The sequence below is a fragment of the Pseudopipra pipra genome, chromosome 5 (genome assembly GCF_036250125.1).
Source record: "Pseudopipra pipra isolate bDixPip1 chromosome 5, bDixPip1.hap1, whole genome shotgun sequence".
Classification (NCBI taxonomy): Eukaryota; Metazoa; Chordata; class Aves; order Passeriformes; family Pipridae; genus Pseudopipra; species Pseudopipra pipra.
The window spans coordinates 2,793,323-2,814,014 of NC_087553.1; the positions used below are offsets into that span (position 1 = coordinate 2,793,323).

The 20,692-nt window shown below is 45.0% G+C and overlaps 2 protein-coding genes across 2 annotated transcripts; one reads left to right on the forward strand and one right to left on the reverse strand.

The window, feature by feature from the left end:
* Positions 1–292: 292 nt before the first annotated feature.
* On the reverse strand, positions 293–10,085 carry TSPO (translocator protein). The gene is made up of 4 exons (XM_064654140.1): positions 9,968–10,085; positions 4,415–4,615; positions 1,703–1,841; positions 293–1,029 (listed from the first exon to the last, which is right to left on the reverse strand). The coding sequence occupies exons 2-4, from the start codon at positions 4,600–4,602 to the stop codon at positions 853–855; spliced, it is 504 nt and encodes a 167-aa protein (XP_064510210.1). The 5' UTR covers positions 4,603–4,615; positions 9,968–10,085; the 3' UTR covers positions 293–852.
* A 24-nt stretch (positions 10,086–10,109) lies between these two features.
* On the forward strand, positions 10,110–13,515 carry MCAT (malonyl-CoA-acyl carrier protein transacylase). The gene is made up of 4 exons (XM_064654134.1): positions 10,110–10,686; positions 10,824–10,911; positions 11,057–11,274; positions 11,611–13,515. The coding sequence occupies exons 1-4, from the start codon at positions 10,240–10,242 to the stop codon at positions 12,031–12,033; spliced, it is 1,176 nt and encodes a 391-aa protein (XP_064510204.1). The 5' UTR covers positions 10,110–10,239; the 3' UTR covers positions 12,034–13,515.
* Positions 13,516–20,692: the final 7,177 nt, after the last annotated feature.

The following is a 20,692-nucleotide window of genomic DNA, read 5'->3' on the forward strand; positions in this document are numbered from 1 at the left end:
TGTAAGGAAGTGCCTGTGGATCTAAAGGGGAAGGTTACAAGGCAGAAATATCTTTTTACAATGTTTGTGTCTGCTGTAGCTTTGCTCCTCTAAGAGCAATCATTTTCAAGGGAGGGATAAGTCTTATTATTTGATAGTCACTGCCTCACAGTTTCTTCACAGGTGCTCTGAGTTTCCTATTTTGTCTTGCCCAGTGCAGGGTGAGGAGAAGAGATAAAGGGGCTGTCTTTAAGATATAAAGTCCTATTACCTTCTGCTCCAAACAATTTAAAAACACAAGCAAGGAACAAGGTAAGTTTTCCATGTAGTTTAATGCATTCAGCTGACAGTAGGATGTGCCTTGCTTCGGAGTAGGAAGGCACAAATTGTTAAAAAAAGCTTGTCTTCAGTGTTTCCAGAGTACAATGACCAGAAGACAAATATCTGGCAGCTGTAGTGGGACTGTGCCTGGTGGTGGACATGAGAGATTCAGGCCACAATCATCCCTGTCACTGTTGGGAGCACCTTTCTGGAAGCTGGGTTGGTATGTGGCTGGATTTCTTCCTCTGAACATGATGGGGTTCCTGCTTATTTCTGGTAATAGTTAAAAGTGCTGCTGTCATATAAAATATAATGCTGTCACAATGTAGCATTAGTACTTTTAAATCAACACCACTTTTTAGTTTGCTGTAAAACCCAGTCAGTGACTTGCCTGGTAAAGGCACATTTGTTTTGACAAGTACTGCTTTGTCAGCTTGTAATTAGCAAACTAATGGTGTGAGTAGTTCAGCTAAAAATAAAATAAGGCCATAACTTTTATGTATAAAAAAATTATTGTGGAAAAAAACCCCAATCTTTCTGGCCAAACACTGGTTATTCAGGTTTTTTCTTGCTGGGATTGTCCTTCCAGATCCGATAGTTGAGTGCTGAAGCCATGGTGAGCCAGGCTAAATAAGGAACCATCAAATAAGCTGCTGTTCTGTTGATGTTGTACCAGGAAGCAGCTGTAGCTGTTGCTGTCCCAGTTGTGAGCAGGAGAGTCACCAAGCCCTGGAACACAGAAGGTGGTCAGTGTTGTTTTCCCTCGTTGCGTTTCCTTGACTCCACAGTCCTTGTGTGGTTCTTCCCACCTGGCTCTGTCCCCCTAGGAGCTAATTCCTTCTCAGAAAACCAGTCAGCAAAATAAAAAACCAGATCTCTGCTGAGTTAAGAATCAGTTCAACTCATAAAATGATATAACAGGTACAGGAAAAGGGCATTGCAAAGTCTTCCCCTGTTACAGCATCTCGTGTATATCTAGAGAACCAGGCAAATATTTTATTTTTTTTTATTTTTGAGCCAAGTTTTTTCAGAGAACTGCAGAAAATGAGTCTCTTCTCAAATGGGTGTTGATTACCTGAATAATGTTGTCATAATAAGCTTCTTATCGCTGCTGTTTGCCTGAGAATTGTAGTAAGGCATAAATGTTTCCATTTTCTAGTCACCCAGAGCTTTTACCAGAGATTGGCTGGAAGAGCTGCTTGAAATACATACATTTAAAGATGCTCTAGAGAGGCAAATCCTCTCAGGTGGCTGCTGGCATGCATTAAAGAGAATTTTAGAAAACTTCTGCAAGCCTTTTTTTCCGTACTCGGGCTCATGATTGTGACACAAACATTTCATCTGAGCACCTTGCAAATAGGAGTAGAAGCCTTTGACTAAGAAACTTTACTTTTCCACCTACCCATCCCATTTTGTGAGCTCCAAAAAACACTGGGGTCCATGCCCAGTTTAGTGCCAGCTGCCCTGCATACAGACCCAGGGGAACCACTGACTTCTCCTTGAAGCCTCCCAGTTCCTTCCACACCAGGTAGGAGCCGTATCTGTAGGGAGAGAAGGGAAGGTGGAATTCACTGCACTGGTCAGAAAAGCTACCACACATTCTTGATCAAATGAAAGAGATTAATAATAGATTAATTTGGAAAAAGTACATATACAGGTACCACTTGGCAGAGCAACTGAAAGCACAGGGTGGACCAACTGCTTTGGATAACAACGTGGAGAGAGAAAAATTCCCAATCCTGCCAGAGTTCTCACCTCTAGGTGAGATGACCTCCTGCATTTCAGTCTCAAAAGAGAATGCTGAGATGGAAGCAAGTCTAAAGATGCAAATAGTGAAGAAACTTCATTTCGGTCCTGGGAGATGGTGCTTTAAAGATTTAATAAAAAAATCACAACCCACTAAGTTTTTAAGTGGATGAAATGAATGTTGGAGAAATAGGAACTGAGTGGCATCCCAAGGCACAGCTGAGTATGGGGAAGGATGGCATTAGAGCAGGAGGAACCCTTCAGTCACTTTTTGGAAGGGAGGGGACAAAGGTGGGGAGAACAAAGATTTTAGGAGAACTGTGGAATTAACCACAAGGAGCACCCAGCACCCTCCTGTCTGCAGGATCTTGGCTACTGAAAGATCTTCCCAAAAGATTTTGAACAGATTTTAGTACCACAGAAGAACAGTTCACTGGAGGGACCTTAAAAGCTGCTAAAGACAGGATTTGGGAGCTCTACTAATGTCAAGTTTATTTTTGCACTGAAGAAGCCTGAGTAGAACAGGGAACATTCATCAGCTAAGACTGTTTCTTTTGCTCATTTGACTTAGATTTCTGTCCAAATGACTGCACAGCCTTTCCAGGTAACTACATTTGGATAAAATGCCACCATCCTGAATTGTTTCAGAATTGGAAGCTGATACAGGCTGTGAACTGAACTGGACAGCACAGGGCTCATTTGTATTTCTCCTGGCAGTGGAGCAACAATGGAGACCAACTTGTAGGAATTATTTCTTCAGGAGCAGACAAACATCCACAGGAGTAATTGCAAGGAGTTTGTCTTCATTGGTAGGTTATACAAGAAGGATTTTTTTGTTTGTTTGTTTAACCCACTTAGTGACCCAAACTTGCTTCTTGGCCATTACTTTCATAGGGACTGAACAATGCAGCTTTGATATTTTGGCAGTTTGATTGCAGAGAATAATAAAAGCAAAAGAAAGGAGGGGGCAGGGTAAGCATTAGAAACTTAACAGTCCCTTAAGTAGAAGGAATTCTGAAGGAATGAAATGTCCTGATCATTTAAGGAATGTGTGTGTGCATGGTGGATTACAGGAGAAAAGCCTGGTACTAAGTGTGATCTTTTCACTGAGCTAAATGTACAGTACAGAGCTGAGACCATCCACCTTCTGATATACTGATTCTGCTATCACTAAAATAAGGGATAAGCTGTGACAACTTGGATTTTTTTTTCCCAAGGTTTTTAAGCTGATACCCAGGTTTATGATGAGGAATCCAGGAACAGGGTTTCAAACTGTGCAGTCACCTTGAAGGAAGCTGGGAAGGCCACCCAGCTCTTTTCTCTTTGATAAAAGGCATGTTTTTTATTCACAGGACAGTAATGATCTGGTTCAAATGGAATGTGTTTTGCAACAGGTGGTCTGGTATTTAAGATAACCTGCAGGGTGACTGTGTAATGTTCACTGGGAGAAGATCTGGTCTCTATGAGAGTTTATATAGTTAACCCAATGCTATACACAAACTACAAGTCACTCAAAATGGTGGGAGAAATGGGTAGGGTGAGCCAAAAAAGGCATATTACAGCCCAAAAATTATTACTGGGTTAGCAACAATGTGTGTTTGAGTGCTAGGAAAAAACATAATGAACTTTGGTAGGCACAGCTCAGCACAGTTTACACCAAAGCACGTGGTGTTGGTGCTTCTAGAGCAGGGAGGAGGATCAAAATTTCCCAAATTCCTGAGACAACCTACCTCTACAAATATTTTTGCTACATCATATGAAAAGTAACAGTCACACTGCCAAAATACAGTATTATTAATCTCTCATGGTTCCTGTGGGAATGGTACTTGGCCTTGTGATTCCTTGTTCATTTGACAGCACTTGCTGTGCTGTCAGGTATTTTAAACGAGTTAAAGGAGACAGTGTATGGTTTCAAGCATTTACAGTTTAGCAGCCTGGAAGTTTTATTTGGGAGGACATGTATGTTTTGATTTTGGTTTGTTGTAATTGAGCTGTGTTAGAACAGTTCTATCCTAATTTTCCTCCTTGCCCCTCACGTTTATTTGGTTTTAATTTTCCTAAAACTACTGAAGGACATACTTAGAAGAAATCCCAGTGCTGCAGCTTGGCAGGCCTCTCCCTCAGAATGAACGAGGAGAGCAAATTAGTGGCAGCTTTTCAACCTCCTGCTTTTGATGTGGATGCCTGTGCATACAAAATGTCCCATCAAACCCACACACAACTCCCCAAACAGGTTTCTACCCGTCCAACAGGCAGCTTGACACAGTTTCTTACGAACACAGAGCCACAGGAGTACAGTGATAGTTCTCTGGTCAGGCATTGCACAGTAAGGAACTTTGGGATCAGGTGAAGTGCCTTAAAAACATACCCCATGGATGTATAGAGAGTTCCCCACACAGGAGCAAACACCCAGTTAGGTGGACACCAGGATGGCTTCTGCAGAGTTTGATACCACGTTGGGATTTCCTTTTTGGTTATAGTGCCTCCTAGGAATCCCCCTGCATGGGGCAGGAGTGTGAACCCCACTGCTGGGGCCCAGGCTGGTACCACTTCCATGGAGACAGTGAACCTGGAACAAAACCAAACATGTTGATTGGCACAAAAAGTTTCCATTTTTAGCAGATTTTAAAAGATGTACATGTGTGGGATTTGATCCACAGCCTACTCTGGTCACTGAGAAGTTAATGGATCTTGTTCCAGCTTCACTGGACAACACTCCTGTGAATTGGGAATGGGGGTGGCAGGACCCTTTACTTCTCTCTCAGCTGTGTCCACTAACATTACCGAATTTTACCTTCATAAATATCCCTCAAGGGTGTTTATTTCATACCCATAAGTATGCCAGAGGAATAAAGCAGTTTGATATGACAGGAGCTGTACTTGGAAAATAAAAAAATGCAGTAAGAAGTACTTCTGCATTCACCAGAAAGCCCCTTCACTCAGTGAAAAGGCACAGCCAAGAGTGAGAAAAGAGCACGTGCAAAATAATGTTATGTGTTGTACTGCAGCTTTTAGCCTCAAAAGCTTGCTGAGGATGCTCAGTGGGGGCTGTAAGAGGGTTGTGAAGTAGTAATGGACATTTGAGAAGCTGCCTCTGAAAACGAACACCAGACAACGAGAAGGCAACGACTCCAATGATGTTTTGTAAACAAGGAGATCTCAGCGGATAAATGGGGAGCCCCCTGTGGCCCCTCCGTGAAGCATTCGATCAGCTGCAGCCTGGAAAGTGAACTGGATTAAATCCACCTACAGAAGTGGGACTAAGCACTGCCTTGCTCTGCTGGGCCGGGCTGCTTTAGTTAAGAGCACAGGCAGCAGGAAAAAACAGCGAGCAAGGAAGGAGGAAGAAGCTTCACTGCAGACTTTCTGGCCAAAGGCCAAGTGCTACAGAAGAGCTGTGTTTAGTTTACTGAAATGTAAACAGATCAGAGCTACAGTACAAAAGGGCAGGATTGAAAAGTTGTTTTTTACAAATATGAAGCAGGCAAATCCACCCAATTCCTGTTCCTCTGTTAAGGCAGCAGGAAGGGAAGGTTGCAGCAGTGAGGAAAGAGCACCTGTGGAAGGCCCAGGGGATAAAAGAGTTTTAAAGCAACAAGCATTGCAGAGGCTTGTCAGAGAAAAGTGCCATATTGATGTTGTCTTGGCTCTTGTCTTTCCCTGCATCTAAAAACTTCCATTGCTAAGGTCAGCACTGCTGGGATGAGGAGGCAGGGATTCAGGAAGAGGAAATCCTACTTGTAACTGGTAGGAAATGGAGCACAGATTTTGTTGCATTGTGGCAGCTCCGACGTGATGGATTTCTGTTTGGAGATGAGGGACAAGCCTGGCCAGCAAGGGAGCTCCTGCATTTTGGTTTTTGTCCCTGTACTCAGGGCTCTGCCCACACAGCTCTGCAGATCTAATGAAGAGATTTCAGTGGCTGGGACCACAATCCACGGGATCAACAGAAATCCTGGTGATAAAACCAGAGCGGAATTTGGAAGGCAAAACCGAGAGCAGGGAGGGGCTGGTAAAGCATGCAGGGATGAGAAAGGTTGTAAGGAGCACACAAGAAAGGGTGTGTAGGGGCTGGGCTGTGGTCAGGCCTTGGGGGAAGCCAAAAATTAATAAAAAAGCACACAAAAAAGGCAGCAGACAAAGCAATACAAGGTCAAAAACAGGACAAAAGAATGAATGGCTGAAAAAAACTAAGCACAGAAGAATTCATAACTAAGGCTGGGGAGAAGGAGGGAACAGGATCACTTAGGTCTTGGGTGAAGGATGGACAAGGCAGAGAGGAAAAAATCTGCATAGCTCATTGCTGTCATTCTCCTGCCTGATGGATTCGACCTGCTTTTTACCAGGGTGCATCTTAAATTTAAAGTTAATAAGATCTCACCAATTTTTAACCCTCTATCGATGGGGAGGCATGAACATAATGCTCACAGGCCATTATGGTCGGCAATATGTCAATTTATTATTTAAATCAGTTAACTTTTATACAGTTTAGTTTGTTTAGGGCACATGCTTATAATAAGATGATTGGATAGCTCAGTCTGTGCACGCGTCTCATGTTCCCAGTTCATTGGACCTGATGTTCTGTCCACGCGATCTGAAATCATCTTTGGCATAGAAACCTCTTTCTAATTAATCTGCTTTTAGAGTTTTACTAAATTTGCAGGTGTTTCATTATCTTCAGTTTCTCAAGGTTTTCTTTCTATAAACATATTATGTTCTCAAACCTTATAATTAGACACACAGCTAACAAGTATAAGCATCACATATTTTCACACAGTCTATAACTATAAACAATACACGCTTGCCACTTCCATGGCAAGCAAGGCCTACAGAGTGCAGGAAAAAATGTTCACAGAAATCTCTATGTCCGGCAACAACCCTCTGCTTGTGCTTTGCGTACAGGGAGAACAAACACCAGGATTAGTTCTCTACACGTGCTGTCATCTGTGCAGCTCCTGTGTGGGTGTCAAATACTATTTTGTAAAAAAGTGGTAAGCAAGAACCCAAAGGAGTTTATGTTTTATTTGGATGTAACAATAGGAGGGTGGTTTCCTGCGGTGTTAAGCAACTGGACTTTGTCAGGGGTTCTGTCAGCTTCCCCCCAGGGAAGAAAGTCTGAAAGTGTTGTGTAAACTGAGAGTGCTGAACACTGCTCTGTTGCAGTCATTAGTGAAGAAATGATGTAGGGAATGCACTGTAATAATCCTCAAGTGATGGGAGAAAGGAAACCAGGCAGGCAAATAGAAACAGGGAAGGCACAAAGCAAAGCAACAAGAAAAGTGAAGCCACTCGTGAACAGCGAAGGGGAGGAAATTCAAGTGAACAGACTGGACCTACTGGCTTGAATTGAATGTTGGTGTCCCAGTCTTTTGACCACTATTACTACTGATTAATTATATTTCCCAAGAGATTAACTACTACTATCAATTCCCCACAAAAAGCAGTAGTTAACTCAGGGAACACACTAGCTGGTTATGGAAGAAGCTGTGTCTTGTCTCTCTCTGGTTACTTCATGTGAGTCTTTAGCAAGGGAGAAAGTAAAAGACAAGGATGCAGTGGAGGGCCTGTGCATTCTGTCAGTGCTAAGGCATTTATTTGGTGACCTGTGCAGTGTGAGAGGTTCACAGAACACCCAATACATTTTTTGAAAGTAATGTAACCACAGAGGTCCCTCAGCCTTTTTAGTTCCTTTTAGTGTATTGCTGATACTCTGAAACGACTTGGTGATAAATTACCCACCACAGACTTGCTAACACAGCCCCTCTGAGCTGCATCAGGATTACACAACCTAGAAATAATAACTACTTTCCCAATCCTATCCCAGCTTCACTTCAGGGCGAGTTGCACAATATTCTTGCACCCTGATTTCCATCCTGAGGAAACCTGGATGTCTGTAGATGGTATCTGCAGTGTACCCAGCAGGTACTGTCTGAAAGAACCACCACAGTTGGAAATATTTTCTTCTCACACGCTCTTAACTTGCTTATTTCTGTTTCCACTTCTTATCTCTGCTCTGCAACATATTCTTCATCATCCTGCCCGTTTTCTGTGACTTCAGGCAGGTTCAGCAGTCCAGTGGAGGCTGCTTTTGCATACACGTTGCAATAATTTTTCTAGGTATTCAAAACATCTCACTTGCCCAAAGTTGATTCCAGCTACAAAGAGTAAAAGGAGAAACAAAGGGGAAAAAAACCCACTAGTTCAACTTGCTTAATTTATATTGATAAACTATGTGTGTGTGTTGGGGCTTTAAATCCTGGGAAACTGCAAGACTAAAACCAAAGTTATGTCACAGTTTGTGACACAGAAAACAGCTACCACAGAAAAAGTAGCCTTTTCTTTGCTACATAATCCCAAGTAACAGTGACACTTCAAACAATAAATGTTATATATCTAACAAGTGTACAATATCTGTTTATAATAAGTGTTTCTAATTGAAAACAATGGTGTTTATTTAAGAATATAATGCAAGGTGTAGGGATAGAAACAGAAAATCTCACTGCCCAGGTCACACTTCTTTTAAAGTGGCAGAGCACAAGTTGTGCAAATAAATCTATGATTTACTAAAGGTTTACATACAGGGAACTGAAATGTATACTGGAACAAAAGCTTCCCAGGCAATAATTTGCCATTTGCTGCTCAATCTCTTCTAATTTTCCCTGTGTCTATTTGCATTAAACCCTCTGCATGCAGACAAAACACCCCTTCATTCCAAACAGCCACCAAACGTCCTGCTGTAGGTTCTTCTTCTTCATCATCCACACCTTCTCTTAAAAAAAAAAAAATTAAGTTTCTCCTGGATATTTCTGGTTTAAGTGCTGCCTAGGCCTGACTCTTTTCAGCTTGCCAGGTATTCTGACGGGGTAAAATGCATCACCACTGCTAAGTCTCAAATGCTTTACACACAGACTGCACCCTTTTGCTGTTGTGACCCCTGTGATGCATTTCCTTCTCCCACCTTGTACTAACACAGGAAAAGTCTCTTTTACTGAGCTGCTCTGACTCAATGCTTGATACTGTTTCATAACCTTTACATGGTGCAAAGTTATTACACAATTGCAACTCTGGCACGGCAACTTTCACTTTTTTCTTTCTTTTTTTTTTTTTTAAATAATCTTGCCACTGAACGCTCCAATTATACCGCAGAGCGTTTCGCGCTGATTTGCGAGTACTACCCAAAAATTCGGAAGAAAAACCCAAGCCCTTTCTTTCAGCCTTAAAGAAACGTTACCGAAGGAAGAAATGTTACCGAAGGAAGATGCCTTTAGTTATTAAGGGCAGCCTGAAAACTTGTGCCGAGTGCCGAGAGCGAACGGGCACAGGGCAGAGCCGCACATCAGAGGAACGGGGACCGCGGGCACGGCCGGGCAGCTGCGAACCGCCGGGAAACTCATACGCCGGATAAAAATTAATAAGGGGCTTCCTTATTTCCTTGGGGGGGGGATGTGTTTTGGTTTTGGGTTTTTAAGTTCTTTTTTAAGCACTTCCCACGCCAAACGCCGGCACGGAGCAGCCGTGGCTGTTCTCCCCAAGCCCCTGAGCCGCCTCCATCCCGGGTGTCCCGGCGCCTCCATCCCGGGTGTCCCGGCGCCTCCATCCCGGGTGTCCCGTCCTGCCCGGGGAAGCAGGTCCCTCCCCCCGCCGGATAAACCCACCCCGGATAAACTGTCCCGGCGGACCGTGTGTGCATCCAGCGGGGGCTGCTGGATGATGATCCCCCCGGCCGCGGGGAGCGGGATAAACGCACCCCTAAGTGCCGCGGGAGCCGCCGGGACCCGCCGGGACCCGCGCTGGGGCTGGGGCTGGGGCTGGGGCTGGGGCTGGGGCTGGGGCAGGCGGACCCTCCGGCTGCGTTCCACATCCCACCCCATCCCATCCCATCCCATCCCATTCCATCCCACCCCAGGAACACCGCGGTTACCTCGCTCCGCTGCCGCCGGTCGCGCCTCCTCCCGCTGTGCCTCGCTGGGGCCGCGCCCGCCCCCGGCACCGCCCGCGCTGCTCCCGCCCCGAGGCGGGGTCTCGGCGCTGGGCGGGCGGAGCGCAGGGCGGTGAGTGCCGGGGTTTCCCGGCCTCCTTCCATCCCTCCTTCCCCGCCCGTTCCCGGCCTCCCTCCCCTCCCTCCCCGCTCCCTCGCTGCCCCCTCAGGCGGGTCCGCCCCGTTGCCGCGGCAACGCCCCGTGCGGGTTGGCCATGGGCGGCCGGGCCGTGTGGGCGCCATGGCGGCTCGCTGGCTGCAGCGGGCGCGGCGGCCTCCGCGGCGCTGCGGGCCGGCGGCTCAGCTCCCGGGGCCCCGGCGATGGGGCGACGCTGAGCGACCTCCTGCAGAGCTCGGTGGAGCCGGGCGAGGCGGAGGGGGCGCCGGCGGCGGCGAGGCGGGAGCGGCGGTGCCCCCGGGAGGGCACGGTGCTGCTGTTCCCCGGGCAGGGCAGCCAGTGCGTGGGGATGTGCCGCGGGCTGCTGGGCTACCCCGGCGTGCGGGACATGTTCCGCCTGGCCGAGAAGGTGCTGGGCTACGACCTGCTGGCGCTGTGCCTGGAGGGGCCGCGGGACGCGCTGGACCGCACCCAGCACTGCCAGCCCGCCGTGTTCGTCGCCTCCCTGGCCGCCGTGGAGAAGCTCAACCACCAGCGGCCTGAGGTGAGCGGGGGGGAAAGGGGCGCTTCTCGGGGCTCCCCCTGGGCTGGTTCGGGTCCCGGGGGCTCCCCCTGGGCTGGTTCGGGCCCCGGGGGCTCCCCCCGGGCTGATGCGGGGCTGGGCCGCGCTGTGTCCCGCAGGTCGTGGAGCGCTGCGTGGCGGCCGCCGGGTACAGCGTGGGCGAGTTCGCGGCGCTGGTGTTCGCTGGAGCGCTGGGCTTTGCCGAAGGTGCCTCTGGAACCCTCCCCGGGGGATCTCCCACCCCACCCCACCCCCAAAAGCATCGCGAGCCCCTTCCCGGCGTGTTCCCGCTGGGACGCTTTTGTTTTTTAAGGCGTTTATTTACCCCCCGCCCCGTGTTGTCTCTCCCCAGCGCTGTACGCGGTGAAGGTGCGCGCCGAGGCCATGCAGAAGGCGGCCGAGGCTGTTCCCAGCGGGATGCTCTCGGTTATGGGCCGGCCGGAGGCGAATTACAAATTTGCCTGCCTGGAAGCCCGCAAACACTGTGAGTCGCTGGGTATTGAGAACCCCGTGTGCACGGTCTCCAACTACTTGTTTCCAGACAGCAGAGTCATTGCAGGACACTTACAGGTACTGCTGCGGGATAACTAACTACTGCTTCACGGTAACTGTTCCTTCAGTTGAACTTGGCGTTTCACTCTTTTAAAACTGTTGCTTTGCACTTCTGCGTGGGTGTTATGTACGGCCTTAGTTTGCCCAAAAAGTGGGGTTTTTTCCAGCACGTGCTCAGTTGATTGTAGTGATCCTAGTTGATTCTGTGATTCTTTTAGGACACGCAGAATTCCTGCAGAGATCTTTCATTTGTTGGGTTGGAAGAGGAATCCCTTTATCACCATAAGTCTGATGAGGTGGTTCTTGTGGGGCGACTTTGTTGTGCAAGACTCTCTCCCTCTCTCCCTTTTACAGGCTTTGGAGTATTTGCAGCAGAATGCCCGAAAATACTATTTTACCCGTACAAAAATGCTCCCAGTCAGTGGGGCTTTTCATACCAGACTTATGGAACCAGCAGTAGAGCCTTTGGCCGAAGTCCTAAAATCCATCGAGATCCAGAAACCGCTGCTCTGTGTGTATTCCAACGTTGATGGCCAAAAGTACATGCACGCCAAGCACATCAGGAAGCTGTTAGTGAAGCAGGTGGTGTCACCTGTTTTGTGGGAACAGACCATGCATTCGGTGTACGAAAGGAAACAAGGAACAGAATTCCCTTACACCTATGAAGTGGGGCCCGGGAATCAACTGGGAGCCATTCTCAGAAAATGTAATTTAAAGGCCTGGAAACAGTATAAACATGTGGATGCTCTGGAAGATGAGGAAGCAGCAGAGACTTAAGTGACCTTTTGAAAAAGATCCACACAACTTGGGTTTTTTTCTGGTTTAAAACTCTGTGCTCCCAAGAGAAGAAGTCTTAAACGTTCGTGGCTTCTCCTGATGAAAAGAGCACCATGTGCTTCATTGCAATGAACGTTTTCCTTCTCTGAGTGCCTCAGGTGTGGAAGGGGAGAGCAGAGTTTGGCTCTTCCATCTGTGTTGGGACTGCAAAGCCGTCAGCAAACAGGCCAAATAACATTGTTTGGCCTCCATCCTGCAAGCATCTTTCTCTCTTTTTTTTTTTCCCTTTTTTCTTTTTTTTTCCCTTTTTTTTTTCTTTTCCAATGCTTTTTTTTTTTTTTTTTTGCATGGATTCCAGTTAAAGTTGGTAGCCTTGGCTGTCTGGTGCAGGGATCTTCTGCATGAATACAGGGGTGGAAATGAGCTGAGTTGTGGAGGGCTCTCTCTGGGCTCGAGGGTGCATTTAGAGGATCCACCTGGTTGATGTTCCTGTTTTGTAGCTCACCTGACTTGTGGGATGTTCATCTATGTAAAATCCTTTCATATTTCCAGGCAGCAGCCTGGAAATGCAGAAGATGTTATTAGGAACGTGATTTTCTTAAGGTTAAACTATCAATAAACTACGAAGCTTTTCTTGCTCTTTTCAATGCTTTGGGGTGCACCATTCTTGGCCTACAGTAATTTTCCCTCCAGTTGTCCAACGCCACGTTGGTTGTGCAAAGTTCCACAAAGAAATGTTTCACTGGGGGGAAGAAAAAAAAAAAAACAACTCAACAAAAACGTGTACATTTCCTGGCAGCAGGAAGTGATGAGCTGGAGAGCAGCAGGTTGTCCTGGGAGGGAGGGTGAATTAAAAGCACTGGCCTTGATTCTGATTGCTAAGTGGACTGTATCATTAAACAGCTCTTTTGTGAGCTGCAGTTGGCAGCTGTGCCTGCCCTTACAGCACAAATTCCACATTTTTGGCAACACATGTAAACATTAACAATTAGTGAAAACACAGAAGAATTTGTCAGCTTCACCACTGGACTGTTAGAGGCTGACAATTAAGGGCTGGGGTCACTGCAAAGAAAATTATTTCAGTGAAGGCTCCCACGTTACAGGTAAGGTGTCATTTATTCAGTAAAGCATCCCAAAGTTTTCAATAGGTGGTTAGAATATTGCAACTAAATCCCACTCATGTTATTAAACACTGGACTGTGCTGTGTTAGAAGCTTCTGACTACACCTTTTAAGACCAAATGCAACATTAGTGACTTTCAAACCAGCTTTTATGATAGTTGGGACTGAGCATGGCCCATTGGTGGCACTTTTTTTTTTTTAGTACAGTGTTTTAAAATTTCTGTCCTTTCTTTTTAATAATTGGAATTTTCAAGTTGGAGAAATGTTTTTTATTTGTAGTGTTCTTACCGTAATTTTTTTTCTTTTTTTATTCCATGTTGTTGTAACTTTGCCCAGAATTAAAGCTCTTTGGGAAAAATCACGCTAGAAATCTTTATTTGCAAACCACTGGGTAACCTTTGTGCCTTTGTCAGTGTGTGATGCTGAAGGGAAGTCTGTATCCTAAGAACACTGCATCTTGGGGGCCTTATTTAATGAGTGGGAAGAAGGACCTGGATGCTCTTTGCTTTGTGTTTCACTTGTTTCCTTCATGTGACTGGATTTTCTGTTCCTCGGGACTGTGTTTTGCTCCGTGCTGGACGATGAACGTCCCCTCTCTCCTGGTTCAAAGCCTTGCATTATTGATTGCAAGAGTGGGGGGAAAGCAGAGTCGTCCCACACAGCTCTGGGATGAAATGGGCAGTGCATCAGTCTCCTCAAATAGTCCAGTTGAGCTTTGCTTTTCTTTTTCCCAGAAGGATTTTCTGAGATGGGCAGTTAGGATCATGGTGGGATTTGGGCACCCTTCATTAAGGAGAGGAAGCACATTCCTCAACACCCCTAAATCTGACTTGACTTGGCATTTGTCTTCACTAAAGAAAAGAGGGGTTGAAATTCCCTGTCTGATTTAAAGCAAGAACTTGAAATGCCAGCCTCTCAGGTGAGTGCTTCGATCACAAATCCATTAAATACTGCATTTTCCTGTCTCAAAAATGCACTGACTGTAGCAGTTGCTTGGCTGGGCAAGCAGCAGGAATCCCCTGTGCTGAGGGGAATACCCAAACCACAGAGATGCACTTTCATTTTTCTCTCACTGAGAGTCTGTAAGTGTCTACTACACAAGAATCAAACACAGCCTGACCTGTAGTCTTAATTAGCAAAAAGTACAGGACAAGATATTGCCATTAATCTGTCTTGGAAAATAAAGTAGACAACACTGCAGAAGGTTTGAAGCAACAATTTAATTTTTAAAAAAAAGTATCATGGTTTAAATTTTTACTCTTGCTTTTACAGTGTTAAAATTGAAAGGATGTCCAGCATGCCTTCAGTCTTCCTCAAATCCAGGTTCTCTTTAACAAACTCGTTTATATGAAATAGACACTTTATATTGCATTAAAACAAACACACACACACCAAAAAAAAGATTACAGACTTTGTAATCGCCTGGAGTCACATTTCAGAACTAGCAAGTCAGGCAGTTATCCAGCAACAACCTCCTTATTTTAAACATTTTTAAATCTTTAAAAAAGAATGAAACAGCAGTGACCCAGCACTAGCCTAGGTTTTTAAATAGTAAAGAGATTTTTATCAGTGTACATTTGAAAAACAAACCAGCTGCCACCACCGGGGTGTTGATGATGTTGGTCAGAGTCCAGCAATGACCTCCTGTTGTAATTCCGTGTGTTCACTCTACAGTCCATCATTCAGGGCCCACCAAAAGGCAGCGACCAGCAGGGCTGCAGGCACCAGCTTCTGGCAGACACACCTGAAAGGAAGCCTGGGAACCTGGCAGGAGAAAGGAGGCAGGAATTAGGGATAACAGGCAGCAAAAAGACGGTCGACAAGTGTCAAATCCAGCTGCAAAGACCCTTCCTCTCTCCTCCAGGGTGAACCTAGCAGCAGGCACTGCTTATCTCCCCTGGGATAGACCCTCACAGCATTTTCCAGTGGGAGATGCCTTCCCTCTGCCAGGAATCCCTGGAGCTGTGTGGGATTTGAGCAGCACACCCTGGCAATAAATGAGAAATTCCAGCCTAACGGAAAAAATAGGGCACCAAGGAATAAACCCCAACCTACAGCTGCATTATATCCTTTACTCATTGACACTTAATTCCCTTTTAAGTGTTGCTGTTACTTCCTTGTCAACAAAAATTTGGGAGGGGGAGACCATACCCAGCTTCCGCAGCCAACGATCCGCTTCGCCCAGTTACTGCTCAAAATGTTCCGAGAGCTTCTTATAACACTTCTAATAACATTCAATGTCTGGAAAACACTGATAGCAACCCTGAGGATTGAAAGAAAACAAAACAACAAAAAAAGAAAGCGTGGGGATGGAAAATTCATTCTAAAAACTGGCAAAGAAAACACCGAAGTTTAGAAAATTGAAAAAAGCAACCAAGAAAAAAAAATCAACCAAAAAAAAAAATCAACCAGAAAAAAAAACCCAAACACCAAAAAAACCCCCGAAAACCCCAAAACAACCCACACAACCACCACCACCCTCCAAAAAAAACCCTCACGCCCAAACAAAAACCTCCAATATGTTCCTTCCTGAAAGTCTCATGTGTACCTGCATATTTCTCTAAATATTTAGGGTGTATATTTCTCTAAATATTTAGGAAGCAGACCTCCGAAAGCTAAAGGTAATTTGCTTTCTGAATCAAGTGATTAAGTGGCGATCTCGTGCCTTTTGACTTTAAATGGCTGCAGTCTGTGGAAACGATTTACATGCTAAAGCTTTTCCTTGTAAAACAAGCTGCGGCGTCTGTTTTCCTTCCTTAGACTCTGTACGAGGCAGCAGTAGTAGCTATAATTTATTTTTTTTTTATTTTGTGTACAGGAACACCAATTTTTGGTTACCTAACCTGGTTTTTAGAAGGATCTGCCAATAAGGTGACTTACAATCGTGCCAGGTGAAGCAGTGTATCTTCTAAGTTCCTGTGGTACCTCCTGTTAAATTCATCCCCGATCAGGGCCAGCTGACGGCCAACCTGAGTAGCTGAGCTGCAAGATGTGCACGTTAGAGGAGAATTCTGCGACAGCAAGTCTTTAAAAGCACTCTGCAAGTGTCAGGTACAGTTAGTTACTCCCCCAACAGCTGGGCACGTAAAAGGGAAATGTTAAGGTTTGAGTTTCTTTTTTTTTTCCCCCCACGTTATTTATGGTTTTATTGATTAAGCATCTCACGCCCACATTTACATGCAGAAAGAAGTGCCTTGATGTTTTCTTAAAAAGCTGCATATTTGGCACTTTTGAAATAAAAGTGTTGATTTTTTTAAGTGTCTCATTTCTTTATATAAGACAATGGAATTCTGGCCTAGGGTTGCTTTTTCTTTCCCACCCCCTCCCCCCCCCCGAGTCAAAATATTCAAACAGCCTTCACTTAGAACCTCTCAAAATATTTCATCTCACAAAAATGTTGCCTCTGTCATCCAACATTTTTACTCCAGTGATTTCCATGATGCAGTCTGGGTCTCCAGCTATTGGGTGGTACCCTGGTATGAACTGACCAAAACCTAAAGGCTTTTAGGGGGGGTTCTGGGGCACGGAGAAACCTGAAAACAACATCTGTGGCAACATTTTGATGCCAAAAACTGGTTATGCCTTCCTGATGAAAATCTCCAGTTAGATTTAGCTTCTCTCAGACACAGGTTTTTGTGTTTATTTTGGTACACAAATAATAGGAATATACATTTTTATTTTAACTTGCATTTCTGCTGAGATCTGCTTGTGTGAGATCTGCTGAATAGTCACTGGGCTTAAGAGCTTAATTCTACAGATCTGCTTAAAAAAACTTGGGCTTGGTCTGGTCAGTCCATCAACTGAAAAAAAAAAAAAAAAAGAACAACCCAAAACAAAAACCACCCACGGAAAGGAATTTTCACAGACGGGGGAGAAAGGCAGCCCCTGACTCTTCAGCTGGAAAAAAATGCACGTATGGGATTAAGCCAAACCCAAAGCAGCAGCACCAGCTCGCTGTGAGCGGCGCCTGGAGAATTATGTAAAAATGGCCTCTTCAGCTGCTTGTTATAACAGGTGGGTTTCCAATGAAGAGCCACATCTGTGTCCCTGTGCAAGATTAAAAACCCCACAGACACTTTGTGCTGCCTAATGGTGCTCTACAGGTTATCTACACTTGCATCTCTCCCGTTCCCAGCAGCACCCACTGCGATTATTTGGCTTAGCAAAGTCTCCTGGAAAGTCTGGCCCTCTGTGCTGGGGGGGAGGACAGGAGGAGCATTGATGTGGTGATACCTGATATCAAACTCCATTTGCTCTGTGGTGTCTGGGATTGTCTGGAGGTTACTGTAGGTCTCCTCTTCTGGTGCTCCACCGGGGTAGCTGGAGAGGACAAAGTGCCCGGGGGTTCTCCTTATTTGAGGCATCTTGCTCTGCAGAGAGTCATGACAGACAACCTTGTGGCTTCTTGTTACGTAAGGTCTTCCCAGCTTAGATGGAAATTAATCTTTAAAGTGCTCTTAAAGTTGCTCTTTTTACTCCTCCAGTCAGAACACGAGTGTTGCTAATATTAACTATTTTGAGAGCAGTCAAAGGAAAGTTTCAGTGACCCAACAGATGTTCAGCAATTCAAACACGCAGCATTTAGATGGCTGCTGCTTTATACTAGCCCAAAACAACCTAAAAATTGGAAAATCTCGATAAATATAGCTAGTGTAGTCAAGTATAGTTTCTCAGTAGTTCCACTTAGCACGAGATGCTTTCCTACACTGATTGCAACAACCTGCCTGGCATTAAATCAACTCTAACCCATGGAGATCCCCAGGCAGCAAAGTATCTAAAACAAACTTGAACAGGTTTTCCTAAGTCTTTAATTTAGGCCCAAGTTTACACACCTTCCTCAGCTGGAGGCCACCACCACGGAAATTACAAGCAACTCACCACAGAAATAAATCTAATGAAGATTTAAACCCGTTAAGAGCTTTCCACACAGAGGAGTGGACAGAAGGAACCACTGAAATGAGTGGAGCTGCCTCCTTGTACAGTGGGGAAGTTATTTGGAAAACACTGAGAGAGCAGAGCTTGGAGAGGGGCTGATGTTTTTGTAGTCATCAGGAGTGTTTTATTTGGTTCATCAAGGGAAACAGCATCAGAGTTGAGGACAGGGATTATTTCAAAGCACACACAGCCTTGGGCAGGTAACACTCCTGCCCCTTGGATATTTGCCTGTTGTCCTGAGGGTGCCTGATGATGAGCTTAACTACAGTCTTTAGGAGATGCCCTGGTTTTATCTGGCATTGGTTTTGCCCAGGGTTTTGGATGGTTTCTTTGCTTCCCAGCTCTGTCCTTACAGAACTGATGCCCTTTGTTGATGGTGTGATCTCGGACAGCAAGGAAGGGGATTTCCTCTGGCTGGATTCCTTTCTCCTTTTAAGCACACTCCCAGCAGGTCAAATTAATAAAACTCAACGTGAAATATTCTCTTAGAAATTAAACTGAACCAAGCAAAAAGTAATGTCCCCGGATATGGATTTGGTTTGCCACGTTTCTGCAGCCTTGTAAACCCTCTAAATTTTACACTGGGGATGAGGTTAAGGCCTTTGTGTCCCGAGGGAGCCTTGATCTTCTCTCAGTATTTAGACAAAATTTACATTTTTCACAAAGCAAAGTTATTCATAATTAAAGTGTATATATTATTGCATGAGCAAACTCACAGAAATGTGATACTAGATAAATGAAAATATACTTAGTTTAAAGAGTAGGATCTTCTTAGCGATGATTAATGTGGCGGGGGAAAAGCAGCTACAGACTGGTTTCAGCTGCGTAGATGTTATGTGTCATAGAGTTTGTAGTTTAATTTGGTTTTTTTCCTTCTGTTCACAGCATTTCTGCTTTCCTTACAAAGATGTTTATAATCTAGGATTTTAAATATGTCCAGAGTTCTGAAAACTCCAGCAGTGCTGGGGTCAGGTGTTCTGAATTTTACTGCAACTGCTGTGAGGGAGTTGTGGGACCCAGCTCTGTTCCTGAGGGGAAATAGTGCAGTCCTTTCCTCCAAGGGAGCACCTCTCTGAACATATTTTACAGGTGAGTTAAAAGGCTTATTTCATTCAGATAATCTTTTTTTAAAAAAGTCTTTTCAAAAGATGCCGTGTCCTGTTTTAAGATCTTCCTTTATGTATTCCTGTGTCTCTCTCCTCAGTCCAAAAAAAAAAAAAAATCGGGAAAAAAAGGGTAATGTTCATAGAGGAACTTTGTGCATTCCTGATTTCCAGATACTCAGTCTCCCCAAGGACTTTGTAGCTCTGAACCAGGGCAGCCCCTGATTTGAGAACTCCACCAGAGCTCAAGCAATTTGGGAATGGCAGAGCAAGGTTTGGAGGATCCCGGGGGTGTGAAGTGCTCACTCAGACACCAGGCAGACAAAGTAAACATCCAGGTATGTTAGTGGGGTATTCCTTTGGCCTGTGGGTACCACGGGGAGACTCAAACAAATGGAAATGGACTCATTGTGTTTCCTCACAGCTTATAAAGTCCTTAAAAGTTACCTAGTAAAACAAGTGGATAAAATGTAGAAAGGCCAAGCATAAAACGTCAGCTGTCTACTGCACATGTATACTAACTATTTTTAGCTTTCACAACCATGTAGTGAGGGAAAAAGAAGAGAAAAAAAACCACTAAAAAAAGGTATCTTCTTTTTCTCTCTCCTTTTTTTTTTTGTCTTCTTCATTTCTAGACTAGATGCTGGTTTCACATTCACGGGGCCACACAACGGAAACGTCTATATCTGTGTGAGACGAAAACCGTGCTCTGAAAAAGACCTATAATAAGTCAAGGCACCACAGGACTCAGACATGTAAACAAACCATACAACACCACAACAAAAGCCCCAAGTGCAGCATATGCCACCTCACACCTGTTACCATGATAATACCTTCCTCCCACGGGCTAAAAAAGAAACTGTCAGAGCTGCTGGGTCGTGCTCCCCACTCAGCTGCAGCCCGGGATGCTGGCTTTGCCCGTCCAAAAAAGAGGGGAGTTATAGTGTATTTTATGGGATGGACAGTGTTGAGGCAAAGGCAGTCTGGCAGGGCTGCTCTCTTAAAGAAGTACAAGGTGGCTCTAATTTCATCTCAAAGCTCAGCAATTACCTTCTTGGCCTTGAGGCCATTTACTGATCTGTGTCATCGTTTTTAAAATTTAGGTGTACGAGTATAATGTAGAAATGCACGTAAAAGCCACATTAATATGGACCTGTTCTGTTCTTCAGATCTGGACCCGTGCAGAGGAGCAAATATGACACTCCACAGGCTCTCCTGGTTCCCCAAAGCAGGATGTGTTAATCTTCTACCACCCATCTTGCACTTGCTTTCTTTCTGCCTTCAGCAGAATAAATAATGCATTTCAAGCTTAAATACATACCTAATATTCTGCTGAATATCCTATATCCAAATTTTAAAAAACAGCCCTCTAAGTGGCTAATTATATGATGGAAATTGTGGCAGTTTATGAACACAATTATGACTGAATAATGAAGCATCCTCGGTGGAAAGATTATGTTTACGCTGTGTTTACTTTGCACAGGCAGAGTTTTTGTATTT